This window comes from Syngnathus typhle, linkage group LG9 (assembly GCF_033458585.1).
Source record: "Syngnathus typhle isolate RoL2023-S1 ecotype Sweden linkage group LG9, RoL_Styp_1.0, whole genome shotgun sequence".
Classification (NCBI taxonomy): Eukaryota; Metazoa; Chordata; class Actinopteri; order Syngnathiformes; family Syngnathidae; genus Syngnathus; species Syngnathus typhle.
In genome coordinates this window covers 11,531,202-11,551,915 of record NC_083746.1, presented here as the reverse complement: position 1 = coordinate 11,551,915, position 20,714 = coordinate 11,531,202, and the positions used below count along the sequence as shown (strand labels likewise).

General features: G+C 42.0%; 3 protein-coding genes across 48 annotated transcripts in view; all 3 read right to left on the bottom strand.

Annotated features, from left to right (window-relative positions):
- Window positions 1–221: 221 nt before the first annotated feature.
- LOC133160253 (NXPE family member 3-like) lies at window positions 222–4,341 on the bottom strand. 2 transcript variants are annotated; one of them, XM_061287947.1, is made up of 5 exons: window positions 4,210–4,341; window positions 1,736–2,511; window positions 1,367–1,437; window positions 1,097–1,303; window positions 222–922 (listed from the first exon to the last, which is right to left on the bottom strand). In XM_061287947.1, exons 1-5 carry the CDS (start codon window positions 4,312–4,314, stop codon window positions 357–359), a joined length of 1,725 nt encoding a protein of 574 aa, XP_061143931.1. In that variant the 5' UTR covers window positions 4,315–4,341; the 3' UTR covers window positions 222–356. The 2 variants fall into 2 exon arrangements, with proteins under 2 accessions (XP_061143931.1, XP_061143930.1); XM_061287946.1 differs by lacking the exon at window positions 4,210–4,341 and adding an exon at window positions 3,416–3,621.
- A 3,334-nt stretch (window positions 4,342–7,675) lies between these two features.
- Window positions 7,676–9,076, bottom strand: LOC133159412 (alpha-N-acetylneuraminide alpha-2,8-sialyltransferase-like). Its single transcript, XM_061286367.1, has 5 exons — window positions 9,072–9,076; window positions 8,712–8,847; window positions 8,559–8,605; window positions 8,234–8,428; window positions 7,676–8,156 (listed from the first exon to the last, which is right to left on the bottom strand). Exons 1-5 carry the CDS (start codon window positions 9,074–9,076, stop codon window positions 7,676–7,678), a joined length of 864 nt encoding a protein of 287 aa, XP_061142351.1.
- A 4,836-nt stretch (window positions 9,077–13,912) lies between these two features.
- clasp1a (cytoplasmic linker associated protein 1a) overlaps window positions 13,913–20,714 on the bottom strand; it is a 76,784-nt gene continuing 69,982 nt past the window's right edge. For 21 of the 45 annotated variants that reach the window (XM_061286249.1, XM_061286262.1, XM_061286261.1 and 18 more), the window contains 5 exons: window positions 20,201–20,391; window positions 17,864–17,992; window positions 16,564–16,770; window positions 15,204–15,320; window positions 13,914–14,820 (listed from right to left, as the gene is read on the bottom strand). In XM_061286249.1, the coding sequence (XP_061142233.1) occupies window positions 14,734–14,820; window positions 15,204–15,320; window positions 16,564–16,770; window positions 17,864–17,992; window positions 20,201–20,391 (731 nt within the window). In that variant the 3' untranslated portion in view covers window positions 13,914–14,733. Of the gene's footprint in view, window positions 14,821–15,203; window positions 15,321–16,563; window positions 16,771–17,863; window positions 17,993–20,200; window positions 20,392–20,714 lie in introns of all 45 variants that reach the window. The other 24 variants (XM_061286264.1, XM_061286268.1, XM_061286276.1 and 21 more) reach the window with 3 other exon arrangements.

Genomic DNA, 20,714 nt, shown 5'->3' with positions numbered 1-20,714 from the left:
ATATCTTTGACCACAATTTGACTCCATAACCGGTCGCCGCTAGGCTATTCCTGTTCCACAAAGCCAGGTTTGGTTGGTGTGTCCTTCTAAGAATCAATTCTGTATGTTTATTGACTTTATAGTTTAATTAAGCGGCGTGAAAACATTAGCCATTGAAAATGACACTACCTTTTTAGTGGTGTGTTGCTCTTCGACTCTAATCGACGTGCTCTCTGAGGGTGAAGATTAGTTAATTAAGGGCACACATGCCTAAATTGAGCATACAGATAAGTGGATTCTTTTTTTTTTTGTCAGTGTACATAAATCACAGCTGAAGCGGATTGCCAAATAAGCTCTATCACATTCAGCCACATTTTCTATTGCCGGCTCTGGTTCCCGGTCAAGTCAGGACAAATGTAAGACAACATCATGTCTACCATGTTTTTCACAATGGCCCTAGGAGGGTGCACGTTGTGAGGTTTGTGGTGCGCCACGACCATCTGCCAAGCGTCCACAAACCGAACGTTGAGACCCTCGAACATGGCGCGCAGCACCGTGTCCTGCTGCAGTGAAAACCAGTCGCTGTTGTACAGGCTGACGTCTCGCTCCAGAGCCTGAGGGTTGGGTGTGCGGATCACCACCACCGTCCCCGGCGCCCGGTCCAGGAGTCGCACCACCGCCTTGCGGATCTGCCGGAGGCGGTTTATGTACACCTCCACGGGAAAGGTGCTGAAGTGAGCCCAGACGCTGAGCGCCACCACCGTGTCGGGACCGCCGGTCAGGCCATCCAGCTCGTTGGCGATGTACCGCAACTCGCTGGTCATGACTGGAGTGATGCGAATGGGTGGGCCGTGGAAACGGTACTTGAGCAGAATGTTGTGCTTGCTGTCTACCGCCATAAAGGGTCCCACCGGTTTTGGATTCAAGGTGACTTGTCTCAAGTCTGCAGGACACGATACAATGAAGTTAGATAAGAGAAAACAACTGGTCAGGAACCACTGGGGCGTCAGCACAAGAACGCTTGGAAGTGGTCGCGAGCACTGAACAAAGTGTCATGACAGGGTCACACATCAACATTCACAACTCCCAATCCAAACTATGAGACAGAAGCACTAACCTGGGAGCACACTGTGGAGGTACTCAAACCACTGCCGCATGGTGGAGTCGCCGTACATGTAGACTGATTTGTTGTTCAAACACAGAGTGATGGCAAACGCTTTGTCAAAGTGCCGCATGGAGATCCCGCCCAACGGCCTCCACAGGTCCTGGTAGTAGTACCCTGACGTTGCTAACTTCACAGGTTCCCGTCTTCGGCTGGCAGCTTCTACTCAATGACATCAACAAATTGCAAGCTCCCAAAAAACGAGAGTCATTCGTTTGACAATACCTTTTGTGAGAGCCAGCACATTGATGTTATCAGTCGAAGAAGCACGGATGGCAACTTTGATGTTCTTGCCACTGGCGTAAAGAAGAAAGTGTGAAAAAAAACCTCCATGACCAAGGAAGAACTAGTCATCAGGTAAACAGATCGTAAAAATACACAATAAGCATGAAGACTGGCTAACGGGTTTAAGGTGGTCAAAGGTTTTGTGATTTTCTCATCTTTCTATTGTAGGCCCAGAAAGATGAATTCTTATTTTAGCAGACTTTGGAGTGAACTTTAAAGTTTTGGGGGTCTAATATTTGCTCCGTTTTAATGCCCTAATCTGATAGGTGGTGGTGGTGGGAGGGTCGCATTCTTATTGTGTACACAAACCTCTGAAAAAGTAAAGCTTCCTCTTTGGTAATGATGTCTTTGGTGTATCCTCCCATGGCGTGGTTATTTCTGGCGTCACAGCTGAGCATTTTGGGCTTGTAGCAATACCAAGGTTCACCGGTCCGATGGTCCGTGAAGTTGCACAGTGGCTCCTGGTCTGGTGGCAGACACATGTTGCATATCGTCTTCTCAAAATGATTACCTTGGCCAAAGATGCTGGAGAAGTACACCCGATCGAATCGTTTTTCTCTCAGCCTCTGCAGCACGGCCACAGCCTCGCTAGAGTGGACCATCACGACGTCAACCTGAGCTGAGCCCTCCCACAGCAGCGAGAATCGAGCGTAATAAATTCCGTTCTTGAGGTCCAGCACCTGCCCGGCCACACCTGCCCTGTATTGTGGGGAATGCAACCTGGCCAACAGCAAATCGCCGCCGTAGCGCTTGGGTCGGCCCTTGAAGTCCCGCAGTTGGACCTGCACTTCCAGCTGGTCGCCCACGGACCAATTTTTGTCATTGACAATTGTGAAGCGACTATGGACCGGGTCACTTGTCTGGGACAAGTAGAGTGATTCGGAGCCAGAGGGCGGCTTGGGCCAGGCGATGAGGTCCAACAAGTTGCGTTCCTCCAGCTCTTCTTCAGGTGACAGTGGCTGGGCCAGATGTGGACAGTAAGGGGTGCGCTTGTGATGAAACGCTTGGTGGGTTTCAGAGAGGTTGGACGACTGGATGCCGTTCTGGTCCTTGTACAGTGCTGACACCAAATGATTCTTCCAACTCTGTGAAGGGATGACATGTTATGAAAATATGATAACATTTTATCTGCGGCTCATTCTATCCCAGTCATTAACAACTGTTGTAGTGTGTACCAAAAATGATCAAGTGTACTGCAAAAAAGTTGGCATTTATATGAAATTGGTTGGAAAAATATTTATTTCTGACAAATCATGTATTTTTGCTCATCTCTTTATGCCAGTGATGCATGCAGAAAATTACAGTTAACCATTGTCCAATTAGATAAGTGAATAACAGTTGGTGTACCAAGTCACACCGACGGTGAGAATTTTTCCGTGTCTTGGTCATGAAGTTTAGAAACATCTAAACTGTAACAGACCAGAGAAGCCTGGGTGATAAACAAAGTTGCGACTTGTCTTTTGAGAAGGCATCACGTTTAAAGGAGACGCTGCAAAAAGTCTTTCATATGTAATGTCTTCAACAGCCTTTTCCAAGTTGAAAGATCATAGTGTTTATAAATGGATTAAAAGGACTAATTTAAAGGACTAGTCCTTTAAAGGCCATAGACTATAGGAATAGGTATTCCAATGGGTTTGACTTTTATCTATCCATCCATCCATTTTCTGTACCGCTTAGTCCCCACGGGGGTCGCGGGCGTGCTGGAGCCTTTCCCAGCCGTCATCGGGCAGTAGGCGGGGGACACCCTGAACCGGTTGCCAGCCAATCGCAGGGCACACAGAGACAAACAACCATACGCACTCGCACTCACACCTAGGGACAATTTGGAGTGCTCAATCGGCCTACCAAGCATGTTTTTGGGATGTGGGAGGAAACCGGAGTGCCCGGAAGAAACCCACGCGGGCCCGGGGAGAACATGCAAACTCCACACAGGGAGGGCCGGAGGTGGAATCGAACCCCCACCCTCCTAAAAAAAAAAGTTTCTCTCACCTCCACATTGCTGATATTGTGCTGGATGAAGATGAGACCGAACAGGGTGAGAACGATAGGTTTCCTATAGCTGAGGCACATTTTCACAGTGACTTCCATCATGGTACTGTCACTTGCCGTGGCCGCAGTGATAAAGATTCCGCCCGACCTGTCTGACTGTCATCAACCGGGAAGTAACCTCGTCAAACGAGCGAGATGAAAGCGTAAAAAAAATAGCCCGTGGGAGGGGGCATTATCTTTCCGCTTTTTCTGGCACTACGTAAAGACACGTCAGACTGTTTGAAATGTCAACAATGTTTTATTTTGCCAAGCCTCTCACTCAGCGGTCCTACAGTTTGGGGTGATATGTTTATCCTTTGTCACGTTGGAGTTTTGATAACTTGTATCTCACCACAGTTGTTGACAGTCAGTCATGGAAAAAAAGTGTTGAAGTAGTAAATGAAGCACTGGCCGTCTGTTGAAGTAATTGTACAAGACTTATCCCATATTTATTCAATATTACCGTGTGTTGTGTTAGATAGTTTGGCAAGAAAAGAAATTTAGCAAAAGAAAAGTCTAGTTACATTGAAAACGGCAGATCGAGATCTCCCACTAACCACCAGAGGCGGTCCTGGCTACTTTTGCACCCTGGGCGAACCATCCGTCGCCATTTAATCCCCATGAAAAACAAAACATGTTTTGTCCAAGCACTTACAGTAGGTTTCTCTGAATAAAGCTACACGTTACGGGGTAAGTCTACGAGTACAACTTCAGCACACACACACACAAAAAAAACTTGGACAAATTTCTCTCACCTTCCAAAGGGTTATGTTTATCAGCAGGAAGATGAGGCCATATAGGCTGAGAATGATGAGGATATATTTCCAAAAATTCAGAGACATGGTGATCGAGATTTTCATATACTCTCGGTTATGTGTCGCCGCCGCAGTTATGACGATATCACCCGACCGCCTTACCTGGTCCTTCGGTCCCAGAATGATGCTGGCTCCAATCAGAACGTAACCTCGCCCATTAGGCAGGACGTCCATGGAGTGACACAAAGGGTGTGTTCGGAAATTCAATCTAAGACACTGACTCTCCCATGAGAGTGTGAGTGTTCTATTACATTCCACCTTTTTATGAAAAAATCCAAAGTTTAGCTCCGTGCGCTGGGTGTGCATTTTCTTGTGAAAAACAATCAGCTCCAATACATAGATTTTTTTAAATCATTGTCATAAATCATTGTTAAAATGGAAACATCTAATGACCTTTATATATCATCAGATACATAGTATGTCAAAAATCAGCCATCTACGATGCTGATATGTTTACATGTGCAAAAACAATAAAAAGTAAATACAAAGAAAGAAATTTGAAATGAAACCAATCGATCCAATTTTTTTTTTTCATAGTTCGGGGGGGGGGGGGGGGGATGTTATTCTAGAAAACAGGTTCAACATACTCTGAATCTATCCCTGAACTCTGAGTTGACTTACGCTGAGATGGGAGTATTCGGTTCCAGAAAAGCTGATCTGCGTTAGTTCAATCAAGTCTTGAGTATGTTAACCTGGAGTTACGCGTGTGCACAACCACTATAAAAAGCCATCATCAATGGAGCCCGATAGCATGAGTCACCATCACAACTGAGCAAGGCCAGTTTTTGCTCCGGGCAATATGGGCGACTCCCAAGAAATGGCCATTTTTTTCCGCTCAGTCAGTTAATTTAAGTAAAAGTATTATCCACAACCATGAGCGGTTCAAATAATGGTTGGACTATGTGACTCTCCTTGGACGTATTTGTTATAACACTGAAACCTGATGACAATTAAAATCAGACATTGCTTTCAAATTGCGGTTTCAGACTTTATTGAAAAATTCATTATTGTTAGAGTGGTGCTCACGCTAACTTATTTTGCAAGAACCACATGGGAGACAGTTAAGTCTTTTTGGGCACCTGCAGGCGGAGAGTTCATTCGTCACTGTGCGTACAGCAATGATCGAATGACATCTGACTCTCGCTTCCCACAAGAGCATCTTTATTAAGAGAAAAAGGGTGGGAGTCACAGTGGACTGAATAGACAAGTTAAAGCCCTTGACCTCTAGATTAGCAGAGCAGGGGATGTTTCACGACATTGTGTAGGAGCGAACAAGCTAGGTTATTTATTACTGGTTACACACCAACATAAGGATAAAACTAATCTACCTAGGTTATTTAGGTTATTTAATGTTACATACATTCCAACATAATCATAGGATCAAGATAGTTTTGGAAAACCCTGACAATTATCATAGCTGTAGTATGTCATACAAATAGCTCCTGGCTATCATACTTGACTCAAGGCTTTTTTTGTTTTTTTAATATCACAAATTACATAATTTGCATTTTTAAAAGACGTCCACTCCGCAATGGACACAATTTTAATTTTCTATTATGAGATACTGCCAATTTTGATTCAAGAAGGCTTGCTTTGTTGACTGGAAAAAGCACGATATTAGCTGTGAAATAAAAATAGGCGTCTAAACTCCAGCTGAATCGGCCGCTACAGGTTCATTAAAGGCCATGTCATAAATCATTTTATCTTTAATCATTTCTTAAATGTTTCTACTGAGGTAGCAGTTCTAATATCTATCAGTAGGGCATTCCAAAGCACTGGAGCCCGAATAGAAAATGCTCTCGACCACACGTGTCAAACTCAAGGCCCGGGTGCCAGATACGGCCCGCCACATCATTTTATATGGACCTCAAAGAAAAATTGTGCATCAAATTCGTGTGTCATGACTAGAATTGCTAATTGTCTTCACTTTTAATATATATATTTTTTTAATATTTGACCAGGTTTTACTCGTCTTGATTTGAAAACGAGTCATTCGTCAGTTTGTTTTGTCGCTTTTACTGTATATAATATGAGGTGCTCTTACATTTACTTGGGTTGGCAGTCATAATGGCCCTCCGAAAGAAGCTATGACTAGAATGCGGCGCGCCAAAAAAAGGAGTTTGACAGCCCTGCTCTAGACCCTGCAGACCTTTTGGCCCTCGGGGTCAGTAAAAGACGAGCGTTTTGCGAGCTGAGGTTACGGGACGGAAGGTCGACGAGATACAAAGGCGCTAAGCCATGCAGTGATTTATAGGTTCACCGAAGAACCTTGAAGTCACATCTAAAATGGACCGGGAGCCAATGTAAGTTGGCTAATATTGGGGTAATGTGATCAAATTTTCTCGTCCGTGTGAGCAGTCTCGCCGCAGTATTTTGTACTAACTGTAGACTTTCAATACCGGAATTAGGAAGACCAGAGAATAATGTGTTACAGTAGTTAAGGCACGACGTAATAAACGGTAATAATTTCCACATCACATTTTCTATGTTGTCTTTGTTCACTTGTCAAAATATTAAAGGCGTGTGATTTTTCTGCCACGTTCTCATGCATTCTTCTGTGAATTCAGGAAGTACCCAAACAAATTTTTCTGTCAAAGATTGCTCTTTTACAAGAGTATCCATTAGGGGTGTAACGATTCATCGATACACATCGATTAATCCATATAATGCTCTACGATTTATTGGCATCGATGCTAAACGTAAACATCGATTTATATCGCCGTGTTTGACCTCGGACATTAGACGCGACTTTATTTTGAAATCCAGTTTATTGTTGCTTGCTTCCTTTTTCCGGGAGCATTGCGCACGGCGTTGTTGTGTTGTGAGCAGAGCAGGCACGTGAAAGGGGAGTCGACAACTAGTATGCGGCTCCTGGGCTGGTGCTATGGCTAGTGTCCAAAAAGACGAGGAGATTTGCTCCCCTTTAGGCTTCAAGTCATTCGTTTGGAAGCACTTTGAATTCCAAAGAAAAGATGGCTCAACGGACAAGACACGTGCAGTTTGTAAATCCTGCCATGCGGTGATCAAATATTCAGGGAGCACAAATCTCGCCGCACATTTAAAGAAAAAACACGACATCAAAGTTCAGTGTTAAAATAAGCACTTTGTATACTACAATACTCTTGTAATTTCCTAAATAAAGAGTTTGCAGTACCTTGTTGATTTTGCGTATGAATTGTTATAAATCAGGATATTGTTCTATATTTTTTATTTAAAAAAATATATATATCGATCGTAGAGCACTATATCGCGATATATCGTGAATGAATCGCTGCAGGCTTTAAGATATCGGCAAATATCGTATCGTAGTTCTTTGTATCGATATGATATCGTATCGTGACAAAACCCGCGATTTACACCCCTAGTATCCATCCATCCATCTATCCACCCACCCATGTTCTTCTGCTTAACTTTCCTTGACTGGACAAACCCCAAGGTGAAGCTTGAGTATGCCCTGCTTATCCAGTTTGGAGAGTTCGTCAAATTCTACGGGCATGTTGTGGACTTTATCGGGCTTGCGGTCATCGTAGTAGTGTTGGGTGAGCATGTGACCTCCATGCGGGTGTTTGTCAAAGGGCCAGAAGCTGTACAGGTGAACTTTGGAGCACAGGTCCAGAGCCAGGGTGGCTACCATTAAGCCTGTGGAGAGCCTATAGCCTGGGCGGTCTTTGTTGGTCCAGAACTTGTACACATCGCGTATGTAGTTTGGGTTGAGGGCGAGGGTACGAATGGAGCTGTTGAAGTCTTCCAGTGTGTGAACCGCCTTTATAGAGTGTTGTGTGTAGTGCTCGTCGAGGAAGGTTTGCATGAGCATCTGGGCATTCCCGTAGCTCTTGACTGCTTCCACAAATTTCTGCTGTGGTCCCAAGCCTGACAGAGACTCGTACCTGTGAGGGGAAAGCACCAGGTGGGATTAGATTCTCGACAAAAGTCTCAAACCAACATATAATGCTGTCACCATTACCTTTCTGAGAAGATGCTGGGGTTGGTCGTGACCAAGTCTGTCCTGACGCCCACGTCTTTGGAGTAGATGCCGTTCAGTGGCGGTAGATTGGACCTTATCCCAAAGTCTTTCGAGTCAATGGTTTCTCCGCAGCCGCTGTCCTTCAGGATGCCTCCGCTGCCAACCACGGCACATCTTCCGGGAGAAGGGATTCGTCTGGAAATCGACGCACATCATGGTCGGTGTCGTTTTCAGAAGTCTGAAGAAAGTGAGAACAGGTGCTAAAGAACACTTTCAAATACTTGATTTCTTTGATCAAGTTTTAACTTGTGATTGTTGTTCGTACAGAATGAACAGATGATTCTTTCGTACTTTTTGAAGATCGTTTTTACTCTTTATTAGGCAGAAGGTACAATTTTATTTCACTTTTATGGGCAATAGATTTTAGTGTGCTTAATTTTTCGCCTTTTTTTTTTAAAAAGTTTATTTTCCGGCTTACCTTCGCAAGCATTTTGAAGATATCCAGCGTCACCCGCACGCTGTAGTTGTTTAAGGTGACAATCTCGCTTCCCAAAGGCGTGTTGTTCTTCGTGATGACGGCATTCTCGACCCCTGGAGTCCGGATGCTCGGGTTGCTGCGATGAGGCCAATAGTTTAGGATGTTAGGCTGCCTCGCGTTTCAGATTCTTCTGCTTGTTGATGACAAGAACTAGCGTGCAACGATTTACACTCACAGGATCTCCGGAGGTGGTTCAATGAGGATTTATTGCGGAGGGTGCACCACACTAAAGGTTCTCATAAAATATAGACACATTAAAGACAGGCACATTTCATTTGCTTCATATTTTACAATTCTTACCTCATGTAGCTCCCAAAAGTAAGACTCCAATGAATGATGATTATCAGGCATGAAAGAGGATCATCCTCAAGGCCTTTTGTCGGTTCATGCTCACTGGTTCACTGTATCTAAGTCAAAGTTGGAAACCCCCCAGAAAATCCAATTTATTACACTTAGCCCATTGAATATGATAAAGCATGTCTCTTTAATGGCTATGACTTGTCAAATTGACCCCTTCGACCCCAGTAGGAGTGTTTCAACCCTGCATTTTTAAGAGTTAAAAGTTTTTTTTGATTGGTGGATATCTTTATTTCAAACACATCCAAAACAAAAAAGGAGATGAAAAAAACAAAAACAACAAAAATAACACTTTAAAGTGCCATATATAAGACCGTAAAACAAACAAATAATAAACCAACAAACTGAAAACAAACAAACATAAATAAATCAATCAATAAAGAATGCTCGAAAAGAAGTAGGAGGAAGCATAGCCAAAGTTGTGTTCAAGTACTTTCACAAATGTTGACAAAGTTTAGAAGGTACAGACACAGAGAAGGTACATTTGTAACAAAACCAGTAAGCCATAAAACGTTCACCTTACACAACACAAGTGAAGGCACAAGCACTTCGCTTACCTTGAAAACACGATGGAATCGGACGGAAAAGGAGAATCCAAATGCTTCTCGATGTAATTCATTTACATGTGAGCTGATGTCATTATGCCAGTAACGGCAATGAATCGTCACCACACTATGTCCGCCCCCCCCCCCCCCCCAGAAAATCCAATTTATTACACTTAGCCCATTGAATATGATTGTTCTTACCTAATGTGCAGACTGCAATTTTAAAGCATGTCCCTTGAATGACTATGATGACTTTAATGTGTTCTCCTAACTACAACGCGGTGTGAAAAGTATGGTTTGTGTGTGTGTGCGTGTGCGTGTGTGTGTTCGTGTGCGCGTCAAATTGACCCTTTCAACCCCAGTACGGTTGTTTGAACCCTGCATTTTTAAGAGTTCAAAGTTGTGTTCAAGTAATTTCACAAATGTTGACAAAGTTTAGAAAGTACAGACACAGAGAAGGTACATTTGTAACAAAACCAGTAAGCCATAAAACGGTCACCTTACACAACACAAGTGAAGGCACAAGCACCGCTTACCTTGAAAACACGATGGAATCGGACGGAAAAGGAGAATCCAAATGCTTCTCGATGTAATTCAGTTGAACATTTGGCAAAAGACACACCCAGAGGCACTGATATGTGCTTTCTCACTTGAAAAATTTCCCTTGCACAGAAAGTGTAACAAACTAACTATTCAGAGGCACAAAATGTATCATATTGGTTTCTTCTTGCTGCTTCTTGCAGACCCTTAGTGTAGACTTCATTGGGTACCCCCGAGCACCGAAAGCAGTTGTTCTCAACCTTGATGGAGGTACCAAACCCCACCAGTTTGCTTATTCACCAAATCCCTCTTTAGTGAAAAATGAAATGAATATTTTAAAAATTCAAGACGATGTTTTTTACAGGTGCACAAAATGAGCTGTGCATGAACATCACCGTGTTCATAGAACAAAACCAACACAATGCATGAACTCACAACAAATGACACACCTGCAAATCAGTGTGACTTCTGCTGTTGCCTTTGCGAGACCTGTTCAGATAAGCGTCACCACAAATTTACACCATGAATCTCTCTGGGTCTGCCGAACCCCTGAGACCGACTCACCGAACCCCTAGGGTTTGATCGAACCCAGGTTAAGAACCACTGCACTAGAGGGTACTGCAACCGCTCAAGCACAATTTGCAAGACTCAAATCAGTGAAATAGAAGCCTTTATTTACCATTATTATGCAGATATGACATTGAAACGAAAAGTATAAATATGAATTTGTCGGGCATCTGAAAAACGTGAAAATCAAAAAAATGTTTGTGGATCCTAAAAACCAGCCTGAATATTACAAAAGGCCAAACAAAGTATATGTCAAGCGCTTCATATACATATTGCCATCAGAGGGCACTGCAACTGCACAAACACAATTTGCAAGACTCAAATCAGTGAAATAGAAATCTTTATTTACAGAAACCTTTATTTATTGACCATTATTATGAAGGTATAACATTGAAACCAATCGTGAATTTTTCGGCATCTGAAAAACGTGCAGAAATCACAAAGAAATATTTGCGGATCCTAAAAAACCAGCATGAAAATGACGGGAGGCCAAAGTATACTTCAAGTGCTTCATGTATATTGCCGCTAGAGGGCACTGCAACTGCACAAACACAATTTGTAAGACTCAAATCAGTGAAGTGGAATAGAAACCTTGATGGATGGAACACTATGATGCATTGAAACCAATCATGTGCGTCTGAAAATGACAAAAACGTTTGTGGATCCTAAAAACGAGCATGACAATTACGAAAGGTATACTTCAAGCACTTCATATATATATTGCCACGAGAGGGTACTGCAACTAACCCTAACGGTTAGATGCATGTTCTTGCAAATGCCTATGCTGACAGTACCGCTGCAGGTGTCCTAGTGTAATTAGAAACATGTTTGCAAGTAGACCAATGGGAAATGACCAGCCAGAAAATTCCAGATCATCAAGTCTGTTTATTATGCAAGCAAACAATTTCGATTGTTGCAAGTCTATCAAGGGTGGTTGTTAACAAAAACATCCTTCTGTACAATGTAAAGAAATAAAATAAAATATTAAGTAAAAATAAATATGGGCACACATTTTGCATGGTAAAATAAAATGAAACAAAAAAGAATGGTTTGAAATTAGAATACTGCCTCACCTGTGTATGGACAGAGTAATAATTGACTCCCCTGTACACAGAGTAAAAGTCTGACAAAATTGTTTTTCATTTGACAGCAAACAGGCTTGGCAATTATTTAAACCCTCAAAAGATGTCAAATTAAAGAAGTTTAAGACTAGTTAAATTAAAGAAGTGTAATAGCCTGTATGAGGGCTACACATCACTTTCGGTACCTCTAATGTGATATTCTTAAAAGACAAACAAACAACAAACAAACAAACAAACAAACATAAAACAACGTTTCAGCGAAAATTATATACATTCATTTTACTTGAGTCAGAAGAACGGGCCTATTTGCCTGGGATTCTCTGTCACATCACTCATCACGTCAAGTAGAGAGGCGTTGTACAGCAGCTGAATTTCAAAAAGTAGATTGTATTCTATATTATCACATTTAAGTTAACCCAAGAAAAGTAGTTGACTTTCCAAACATTTAAAGCTTCATCATACCTTACTGTAAATTAGATGCTAAAATTAAAACAATCTGTCCGAATGGTATGTCAACCAAACGCATATTGAAGTAATGAAGTGAGTAATACAATGTTGCAAGTGCACTTGAACAGCCAATAACCTGGGCCCTTCACACAGACAATGTGCTGCAAGTTAAATGCAGGCTAACGTGGAAAAACCCAACACAGGCAACTTAGATTTAACAAAAATGCTCCAAAGCAGAGGTCTAAAGGTGTCCAAACAAATTAACGTGTGGTGCATCTCATTATCGTAGAGGCTGTCATTACACACTGGAGAAAAGGGCTTGCATCTTTACAAGGGTCAGTATCCACCCCCACCCGTAAAATACACAGTTTTCACAAGCTGATAGTTTACAGTTTTGTACATGCCAGTCAGTTGCTGCAGTCGCCGTGAAGAAGATTACCGTTTTTTTCCGTGTATAGTGCGCAAAATTTTACTAATTTATTGTCCTAAAATCTGGGGTGCGCATTATACATGGGTACAAAAAAAAAAAAAAAAAAAAAAATTGTTTTTAATTTTTTTTTTTTTTTTTTTTTTTTAAGTCCCAATGATCGTCACACACGCAGGGAGGCAATGGGTCCCATTTTTATAGTCTTTGGTATGGTCTTAACTAGGCTGGATGTAATTTTTTTTGTTGGCGTTGATTTCTCCGACTGCCCGTAAACGCACCACCGCGCTTCGTGCGCGCACGGGACAGCAAACGAGCAGGTGATCGAGCAAGCGTCTGATACGAGAGCATTGCGGTCGCATGGAGCGTGTTTGAAGTGAACAGCAGAGAAGAAAGGCAAAGTGTTGTGAAATAAAATGCACAGAACGGATGCGCAAGACACGTCAGCTATATAAAGAGCGAGAGTTGTTTTCTTCCTATTAGTTTCAATTCACAGTTTAATTAGCAGTTTCAATCAGCAAATAACAAAATGCGTATTACAGGTAATATTTTATTTCACAACACTTTGCCTTGTTCCTTTGGTCTCTGCTGTTCATCCTAAAACACAAAGGCGCTCTTTAAGCAATGCGACAGTGAGCGCCCGGCGCGCTGCGGTTGCGCGACCGCACCAAATTAAGCTCCCTGCGCAGTGCGCACTGAGGTCCACTTAAATTTTAGAAAGTACATCAGGACTTTAAAAATATCTTCTAAATTTCAGCGACGGCTCTGTCACAATAATCGAACAGCCCGGTGCAGTTGGGCGGTCGGCGGCGCGCTACGGTTGAGCGTTCTCTCGCACGCTCTATCTCTCGCTCTCTCTCGCTCTCGCACACACGCAAACCGGATATCATACGGAGGCCGCCATTACAGATGCGCAGAACGGATGAGGAAGACACGTCAGCTATATAAAGAGCGAGAGTTCAGTTCTCTACCTAAATCCGTATTACAGGTAATATTTTATTTCACAACACTTTGCCTTGTTCCTTTCTTCTCTGCTGTTCACTTCAAACACGCTCCATGCGCATGGAGCGCGGTGGTGCGTTTACGGGCAGTCGGAGAAATCAACGCCAACAAAAAAAATTACATCCAGCCTAGTTAAGACCATACCAAAGACTATAAAAATGGGACCCATTGCCTCCCTGCGTGTGTGACGATCATTGGGACTTAAAAAAAAAAAAAAAAAATTTTTTTTTTTTTAAAAATTCATAAAAATTGGGTGCGTATTATACATGGGTACAAGCTTTTTTCCAGCATCAGCATGCCATTGTTAGGGGTGCGTACTATACATGGGGGCGCACTATACACGGAAAAAAACGGTACTGTGTGCATGACATGAGCAAGGCTGCAGCGTCATATTGTTGGTCTTTCCCAACTCCCAGCTAGAAAAGACTATTGCAATATTTACAAACTCTCTTTTCACTCAAGTTGGAACAGCAGTCTCACACACAACTCCATCTTGAGAAAAACATGTTTTACATTACACCGAACTTTCTACACAGAGGGGATTCAATCAATTGAAGCCACTTGCCATTTAAAATTATATATATATAAAAAAAAAAAAAAACATTCAACGCAGAGGCATCCTTGTGCGCCGGTATACTTAAAATACTACCTGAAATTAGAATACAGTACTAATGCTTTTTTTCTCATTTGATTTAAATCATTTTTATATATACAGTATTTGTTTTTAATTCATTTTATTTTACCAACAAGTTTTATTTAGCTAAATCGCTAAATAAAGGCGAAACATAACAGTGAATACAATAATGATTGGTACGGGATCTACAAAGGTAGAAAAGAGATAGCTCCATATCCAAACTACATTCCAATGTTTTCAGAACAAGCGTGCTAGAAAAAAGAAAAAAGTGATTTCAAGAGGAGGATGTGATATTTTAAGTCATTGGGCCCACGGGATGGATGGCGACGTTCATCTGCATGATTTCCAGCGAAACATTTCTCCATTAACTGTGACAGGAGACATCTGAGGAACTGCTGCTATTGCTGTTTGTGGTCTGGGCCCGCTTGATGTACAGATTCAGTAATTTCATCTGCAAACAAACAAGGACACAACACATTCATACAGAAACTCAACATGTTGCACTTGTGCAGTGTTCTTAGATTTGTATTTTAATGGCGAAAAGGGACTTGAATTTGAAAGGTAATTGTGCTTTGATTTGGGCCTCTTTCCAAGTTTTTTTTAACAGACACAAGCAATAAATAAATCTGTGTTGCAATAAACTATTCAATTTCTCAGACATACATGTTTTAGTTTTGTAGAACTAGCCATGAATTAAAATAAAACATTTATTTTGTAAAAGGACTTGATAGAGGTGCACTAGGTCACTTAAATGGGAACATTTGAAGGCCCAGGTTCGAAATGTAGTGCCCGCCACTGACATGCAGCTAAACAATGTTTTGTAGTGGTCAGTACCTTACTGCCGGTGAGCTGTGCCAGATGGGGTTTGAGCTCCTCACCAATTACCGAGTATATAGCCACCAGACAGAACACGCTGGCTTTGCGAACGCTGCTCTCTGTGTTGTCATAGCCCTGCAATGAGACACAGGTATCACGCAGTGCCGCCATACAAGAATGCAAATACACATACACGTGAGCAAGGAAAACAAGGAGTGCGCGAAGTAGCAGATGACAAATATTGCTTGAGAAGAATAAGACAAATCATTCCTCAAATCAAAATGTCAAAGCCCTTCACCACCTGGCTCCCCCTTACCTATCCGACCTCCTGATCCCCTACAGCCCCAACTGTCCCCTCTGATCCTCCAATACTTCACGTCTGACAGTCCCAAAATCTAAACTCAAATCCTTCGGTGACAGAGCCTTCTCCTGCACAGCACCCTGACTCTGGAACTTTCTCCCTCAATCTGTCTGTGACTCACCCTCACTCCCCATATTTAAGTCCTGTCTAAAAACTTACCTCTTTTCTCAAGCCTATGACCTCCCCTGGTGTCCTCTTCTTAACTTTATCCCATTGTCTCTTCGCCATCTCCCTCCCCCCCTGTATGTCTTTGCCTTGTTCCCTGTAAGCGTCTTTGGGTTTTTGAAAAGCGCTATACAAATTTAATGAATTATTATTATTATTATATGGGCCTCTCCAGTGCTGTCAAAATACTTGGAGCTTGCTATGGTACCTCCATCCATTAGCTAAACCGCTTTATTCTCACAAGGTTCGCGGCTATGCTGGAGCCTATCCCAAACAAAACATTTAGTAGTAGTAATAGTACTACTACTACTACTAATAATAATAACATTATTAATAAAATATCACAAAAGAGATTTCTTAACTTGACATTTTGTTAGTTTTCATCCATTTACACATTAAAATTATTATCATCCTTCCACAATTATTATTCCACAAGGTAATTTAAGTGATTTGAAGCTGTCAATGCTGAACATCTACTGTATGTTTGATGTATGAAAATCAACTTTTTGCTAGAATCATTTTTGAAAAAGTTAAGCAAGTTGAGCAAAATCGCATGACAAAAATGTGAGGTCTATGGGGAGTTCACAATGTGTCTTGACTGAGTAAATGCCATTTTCAAACTGCATTTCCTGGTAAACCGGTGAATCAATGGGTGACAGTACAGTCTAAATTCATGGGCCTTTCAGAAAGAAGTTGCCATCGTTAAATTTATGTTGAGGACAGCAAGAAAACTCCTTATGTTATTGACTATGATTGCCTTTTGATAAAAAAAAAAAAACAAACAAGAAAACAGAAAGCTGGAAAAATGGCCACAGGTCAGCAAGCCATGAAAGGCTAAAAACATTCGCAAACCTGCAAGAGTCCCGGGATGATGTCCACCAGCAGTTGTATTAATGAGTCCTTGGGAATGCGTTCAATGACTTTGGTTTCCATCTTGATGGCAGCCAGGTTGATTGGGTAATCGGCTGTCTGCACAATTGGACACAGCACCTTGACACACTGTTCTGGATGGATGGATCCAGCCAATGTTGATGCAGCTTCCTCGGCTGCACGCACCACCTGAAAAATTACATGAAGAGAACCAGATAAAAATACATCATCTTTGTCCTTTAATCACAACACACGTTTGAAGGGGATATTAGCTTATTTCCCACGGCATGATGCTAAATGCATCATTGTCCTCTTGTTTTTAAAACATTTTAATCTCCAAACCAGGCATCGTGAAATAATGTTAGGCTACAAACAAACAACGAAATAAATGAATGGATAAACAGATGAATGAATAAACAAACAAACAAATAAATAAATGAATAAACAAGTCCTCTAATATGTACGTATATAGCTATTTATATAAAATGGGGAGATCATATATTTATAGGCGGCTCGGTGGGGCACTGGTTAGCACGTCCGCCTCACAGTTAGGAGGGTGCGGGTTAGATTCCACCTTCGACCCTCCCTGTGTGGAGTTTGCATGTTCTCCCCGGGCACTCCGGTTTCCTCCCACATCCCAAAAACATGCTTGGTAGGCCGATTGAGCACTCCAAATTGCCCCTAGGTGTGAGTGCGAGTGCGGATGGTTGTTCGTCTCTGTGTGCCCTGTGATTGGCTGGCAACCGGTTTAGGGTGTCCCCCGCCTCCTGCCCGATGACAGCTGGGATAGGCTCCAGCACGCCCGCGATCCCCGTTGGGACAAAGCGGTACAGAAAATGGATGGATGGATGGTGAGATCATATGTCTGAGTGAATGGGATTTTCCTTTTCCAATGTTTTTCTTTCTACAAGGCACTCGCAGTGCCTCAACACTGACTCCTCATTATATATTATGATTACTATAATTGAAAAGCTGCGATTGGCTGGCAACCGGATCAGGGTGTCCCCCGCCTTACTGCCCAATGACTGCTGGGATAGGCTCCAGCACGCCCACGACCCACGTGGGGATAAAGCGGTACGGAAAATGGATGGATGATAATAATAGTAGAAGTATCTGTTTCCCTTTGTGCGTTGCAGTGGTATTCTTTCCACAAAGGTGTTTTCTTTTTTCTTTTTAAATGCACATCAAACTAGAGTAACTGAGTTTGTCTAAATATAAAAAAAAAAAAAGGCTATCGCTAATACATATAAATTTATACATTCTGTGTGGAGCAACAGTACACCTCTTTGTGAGAATCTTTGTGGGCCTCCAGGGTCTTCATGATGGTAAGCTCCGCATAATTCTTGAACCGAGCTGGTTGGTTCTTGAGTATTTCTTTCAGCACACGCAGCGCCAAGGCTCGGATAGTATGCTAGCAGAAATAGGAAATATTTACCATTTTTAAAAAGTCCACATTCCACAGGACAGTATTAATAAGACTGACTTACAGTATATTAAAAAAAATAGCTATGAGTCTTTAGTTGGACACTTTATTGACCCTAAAGCTAATTCTGGGTGCTTGTTTCAAAACCAATGCTTAAAGCAACTGTCTAAGAAAAAGACAGCTCAGCTGAAACTGGAAAAAAAGCTAGAAAATAGATGTACTACATGGTATTTATTACTTTCATTATTTTCAGTTTACAGAGTAAACCACATCTGTAACCATCTGGATTTTATTTTTGTGTTGGTTTTAATGTTATTTTTTTTACTCATTGCATTGTTTTCCCATATTTCTTTCAGTCAAGTTAAACATATAAAGGAAAAGCTTCAACAAGTCATTGTCACCAATTGCCTAAAGTACATTTACAAAGTACATTTAATTCAAAAAGTTGAGCAATAGTTGCTTTAGAACTGTCGGTGAGCTCTTCCAAAATGTGTCACGATGAGTTATGTTCGCACTAGGATTCAACAGAGTCCGGCAGAATTTTCGTTTCGCTTCAGTTGCTAACATGAATTGGACCGGTGAGCATTGCGCTTTCATTGTGGAAACGTTTATCAAGAACGAATCTGTAACTGCAACACAACAAACGTTCCGTTTGCGCTTCAGACTTGGTAGACATGATCCCGTACTCGAAACACGATCTTGTTATGGGTCACTAACTTCAGAGCCAGTGGATCAGCATTGAAAAGAAAATTGACCGGCCGACCTCGCACCGTCCGGACTCCAGACAATGTGGCAGCAGTAAGACTAAAATAACGAAATAACAAAAACCAAACGGAAATTAAACTAAACAAAACGGCATTATATATGTACCGTATTTATTCTAATTATCGCCCAGGGCGATAATTAGAGAAGGTTTATGGCTGGGCGATTAATAGAAAACACTTTTTGTCCGATCGCCAAGGGGCACTGAAATGGGCGATAATATGTATTTTTTCCTTATGTAGTATGCAATCGCTGCATCTCAGTGGTGTTCCTAACACTAGAACAGCGGCTATTTTGATCTACCTCTAACAGCGGGGTGCGCTCCATCGATGCAATACATTACCGGCGCACATCACATGTTGCGCACGTCAAGTTATCGCGATCGTCTTGTTCGAGCGCACGCCCCGATAACGTAATTGTGTTAGGATATTGTAGCGGAGTGACGAGTGTAATTGTATCATAGTTTATGGATAAAAACAATTTAAAAGGGACATTCGACGTGCTGTCAAATCAGTCATATTTAAACTTGACGTCGGCATGCGGTCGCGGAGGAAAACGTAAGTTTTGGGGGGAATTCTTAGCAGCATGGGCGATAATTAGAGGTATCAATGTTTTTTATTTATGTCACCGCTAACTAGGGGTGTAGCGATTCATCGATACACATTGATTAATCGATATAATGCTCTACGATTTGTTGGCATCGATGCTAAACGTAAACATCGATCTATATCGCCCCTTTTTGACCTCGGACATTAGACGCGACTTTATTTTGAAATCCACTTCATTGTTGCTTGCTTCCTCTTTCCGGGAGCAGTGTGCGGCGTGTTGTGTTGTGAGCAGAGCAGGCACGTGAAAGGGGAGCCGACAACTACGCGGCTCCTGGGCTGGTGCTATGGTTAGTGTCCAAGAAGACGAGGAAATTCGCTCCCCTTTGGGCTTCAAGTCATTCGTTTGGAAGCACTTTGGAGTTTCCTAAATAAAGAGTTTGCAGTACCTTGTTGATTTTGCGGATGAATTGTTATAAATCAGGATATTGTTCTATATCGATCGTAGAGCACTATATCGTGATGTATCGTGAATGAATCACAGCAGGCTTTAAGATATCGGCAAATATCGTATCGTGCTTCTGTGTAGCGATATGATATCGTATCGTGACAAAACCCGCGATTTACACCCCTACCGCTAACACACACTGGGCGATTATTAGAATATGGGCGATAATTAGAATAAATACGGTACTTTTCGAAAAAAAAAAAAAAAACGTTTTTGTTTCTTTAATTTATTTGCATTTCATTAAACCTACAAATGTGTCAGATCATTTTGCCGGACCCTGTACATATTATACAGACCCTGAGCTGTGGGGTTTAAGGCAGGATAATAGCTGCTAAGTGTCCTCAAAATTGCATCATAAGAATAAGATATTAGGCTACTTACATCTTTATCACCCAGTGTTTCGAGCAAAAGGAGAAGGATAGTTTTAAAATGTTCATCCCACACAGCCAGGCTGTCTTCAAGCGTGATCTTCAGAAGCTCCACCAGGGCACCTTTACGTTCCTCCGAGCGTTCATTGTGATTGGACAATTCCTTAAGCAGGTCGGCGACCATGTCAGAGTTGTCCTGACCAACTGTTCATCAAGAGAAGAAAGAATTGCAGCAAAACAGTTTTTATCTTGAGACTTGTGCCTTAAAATACACGCACGCACGCACGCACGCACACACACACACACGCACGCACGCACGCACGTACGCACGCGCACACACGCACACACGCACACACGTATGTATTAGGAATGTCAAAAGTAGCACATTGAAGATCTAATTACTTTTAAGCGCAGCAGTTTTTTTAAACCGATTAATTCACTTCCCTTTTTGGAAAAGCCATGTACATGAGTAATTTAGCAGATACTTCCTTGTATAAATTACTCTCATTTAATACACTGCAGCCTTT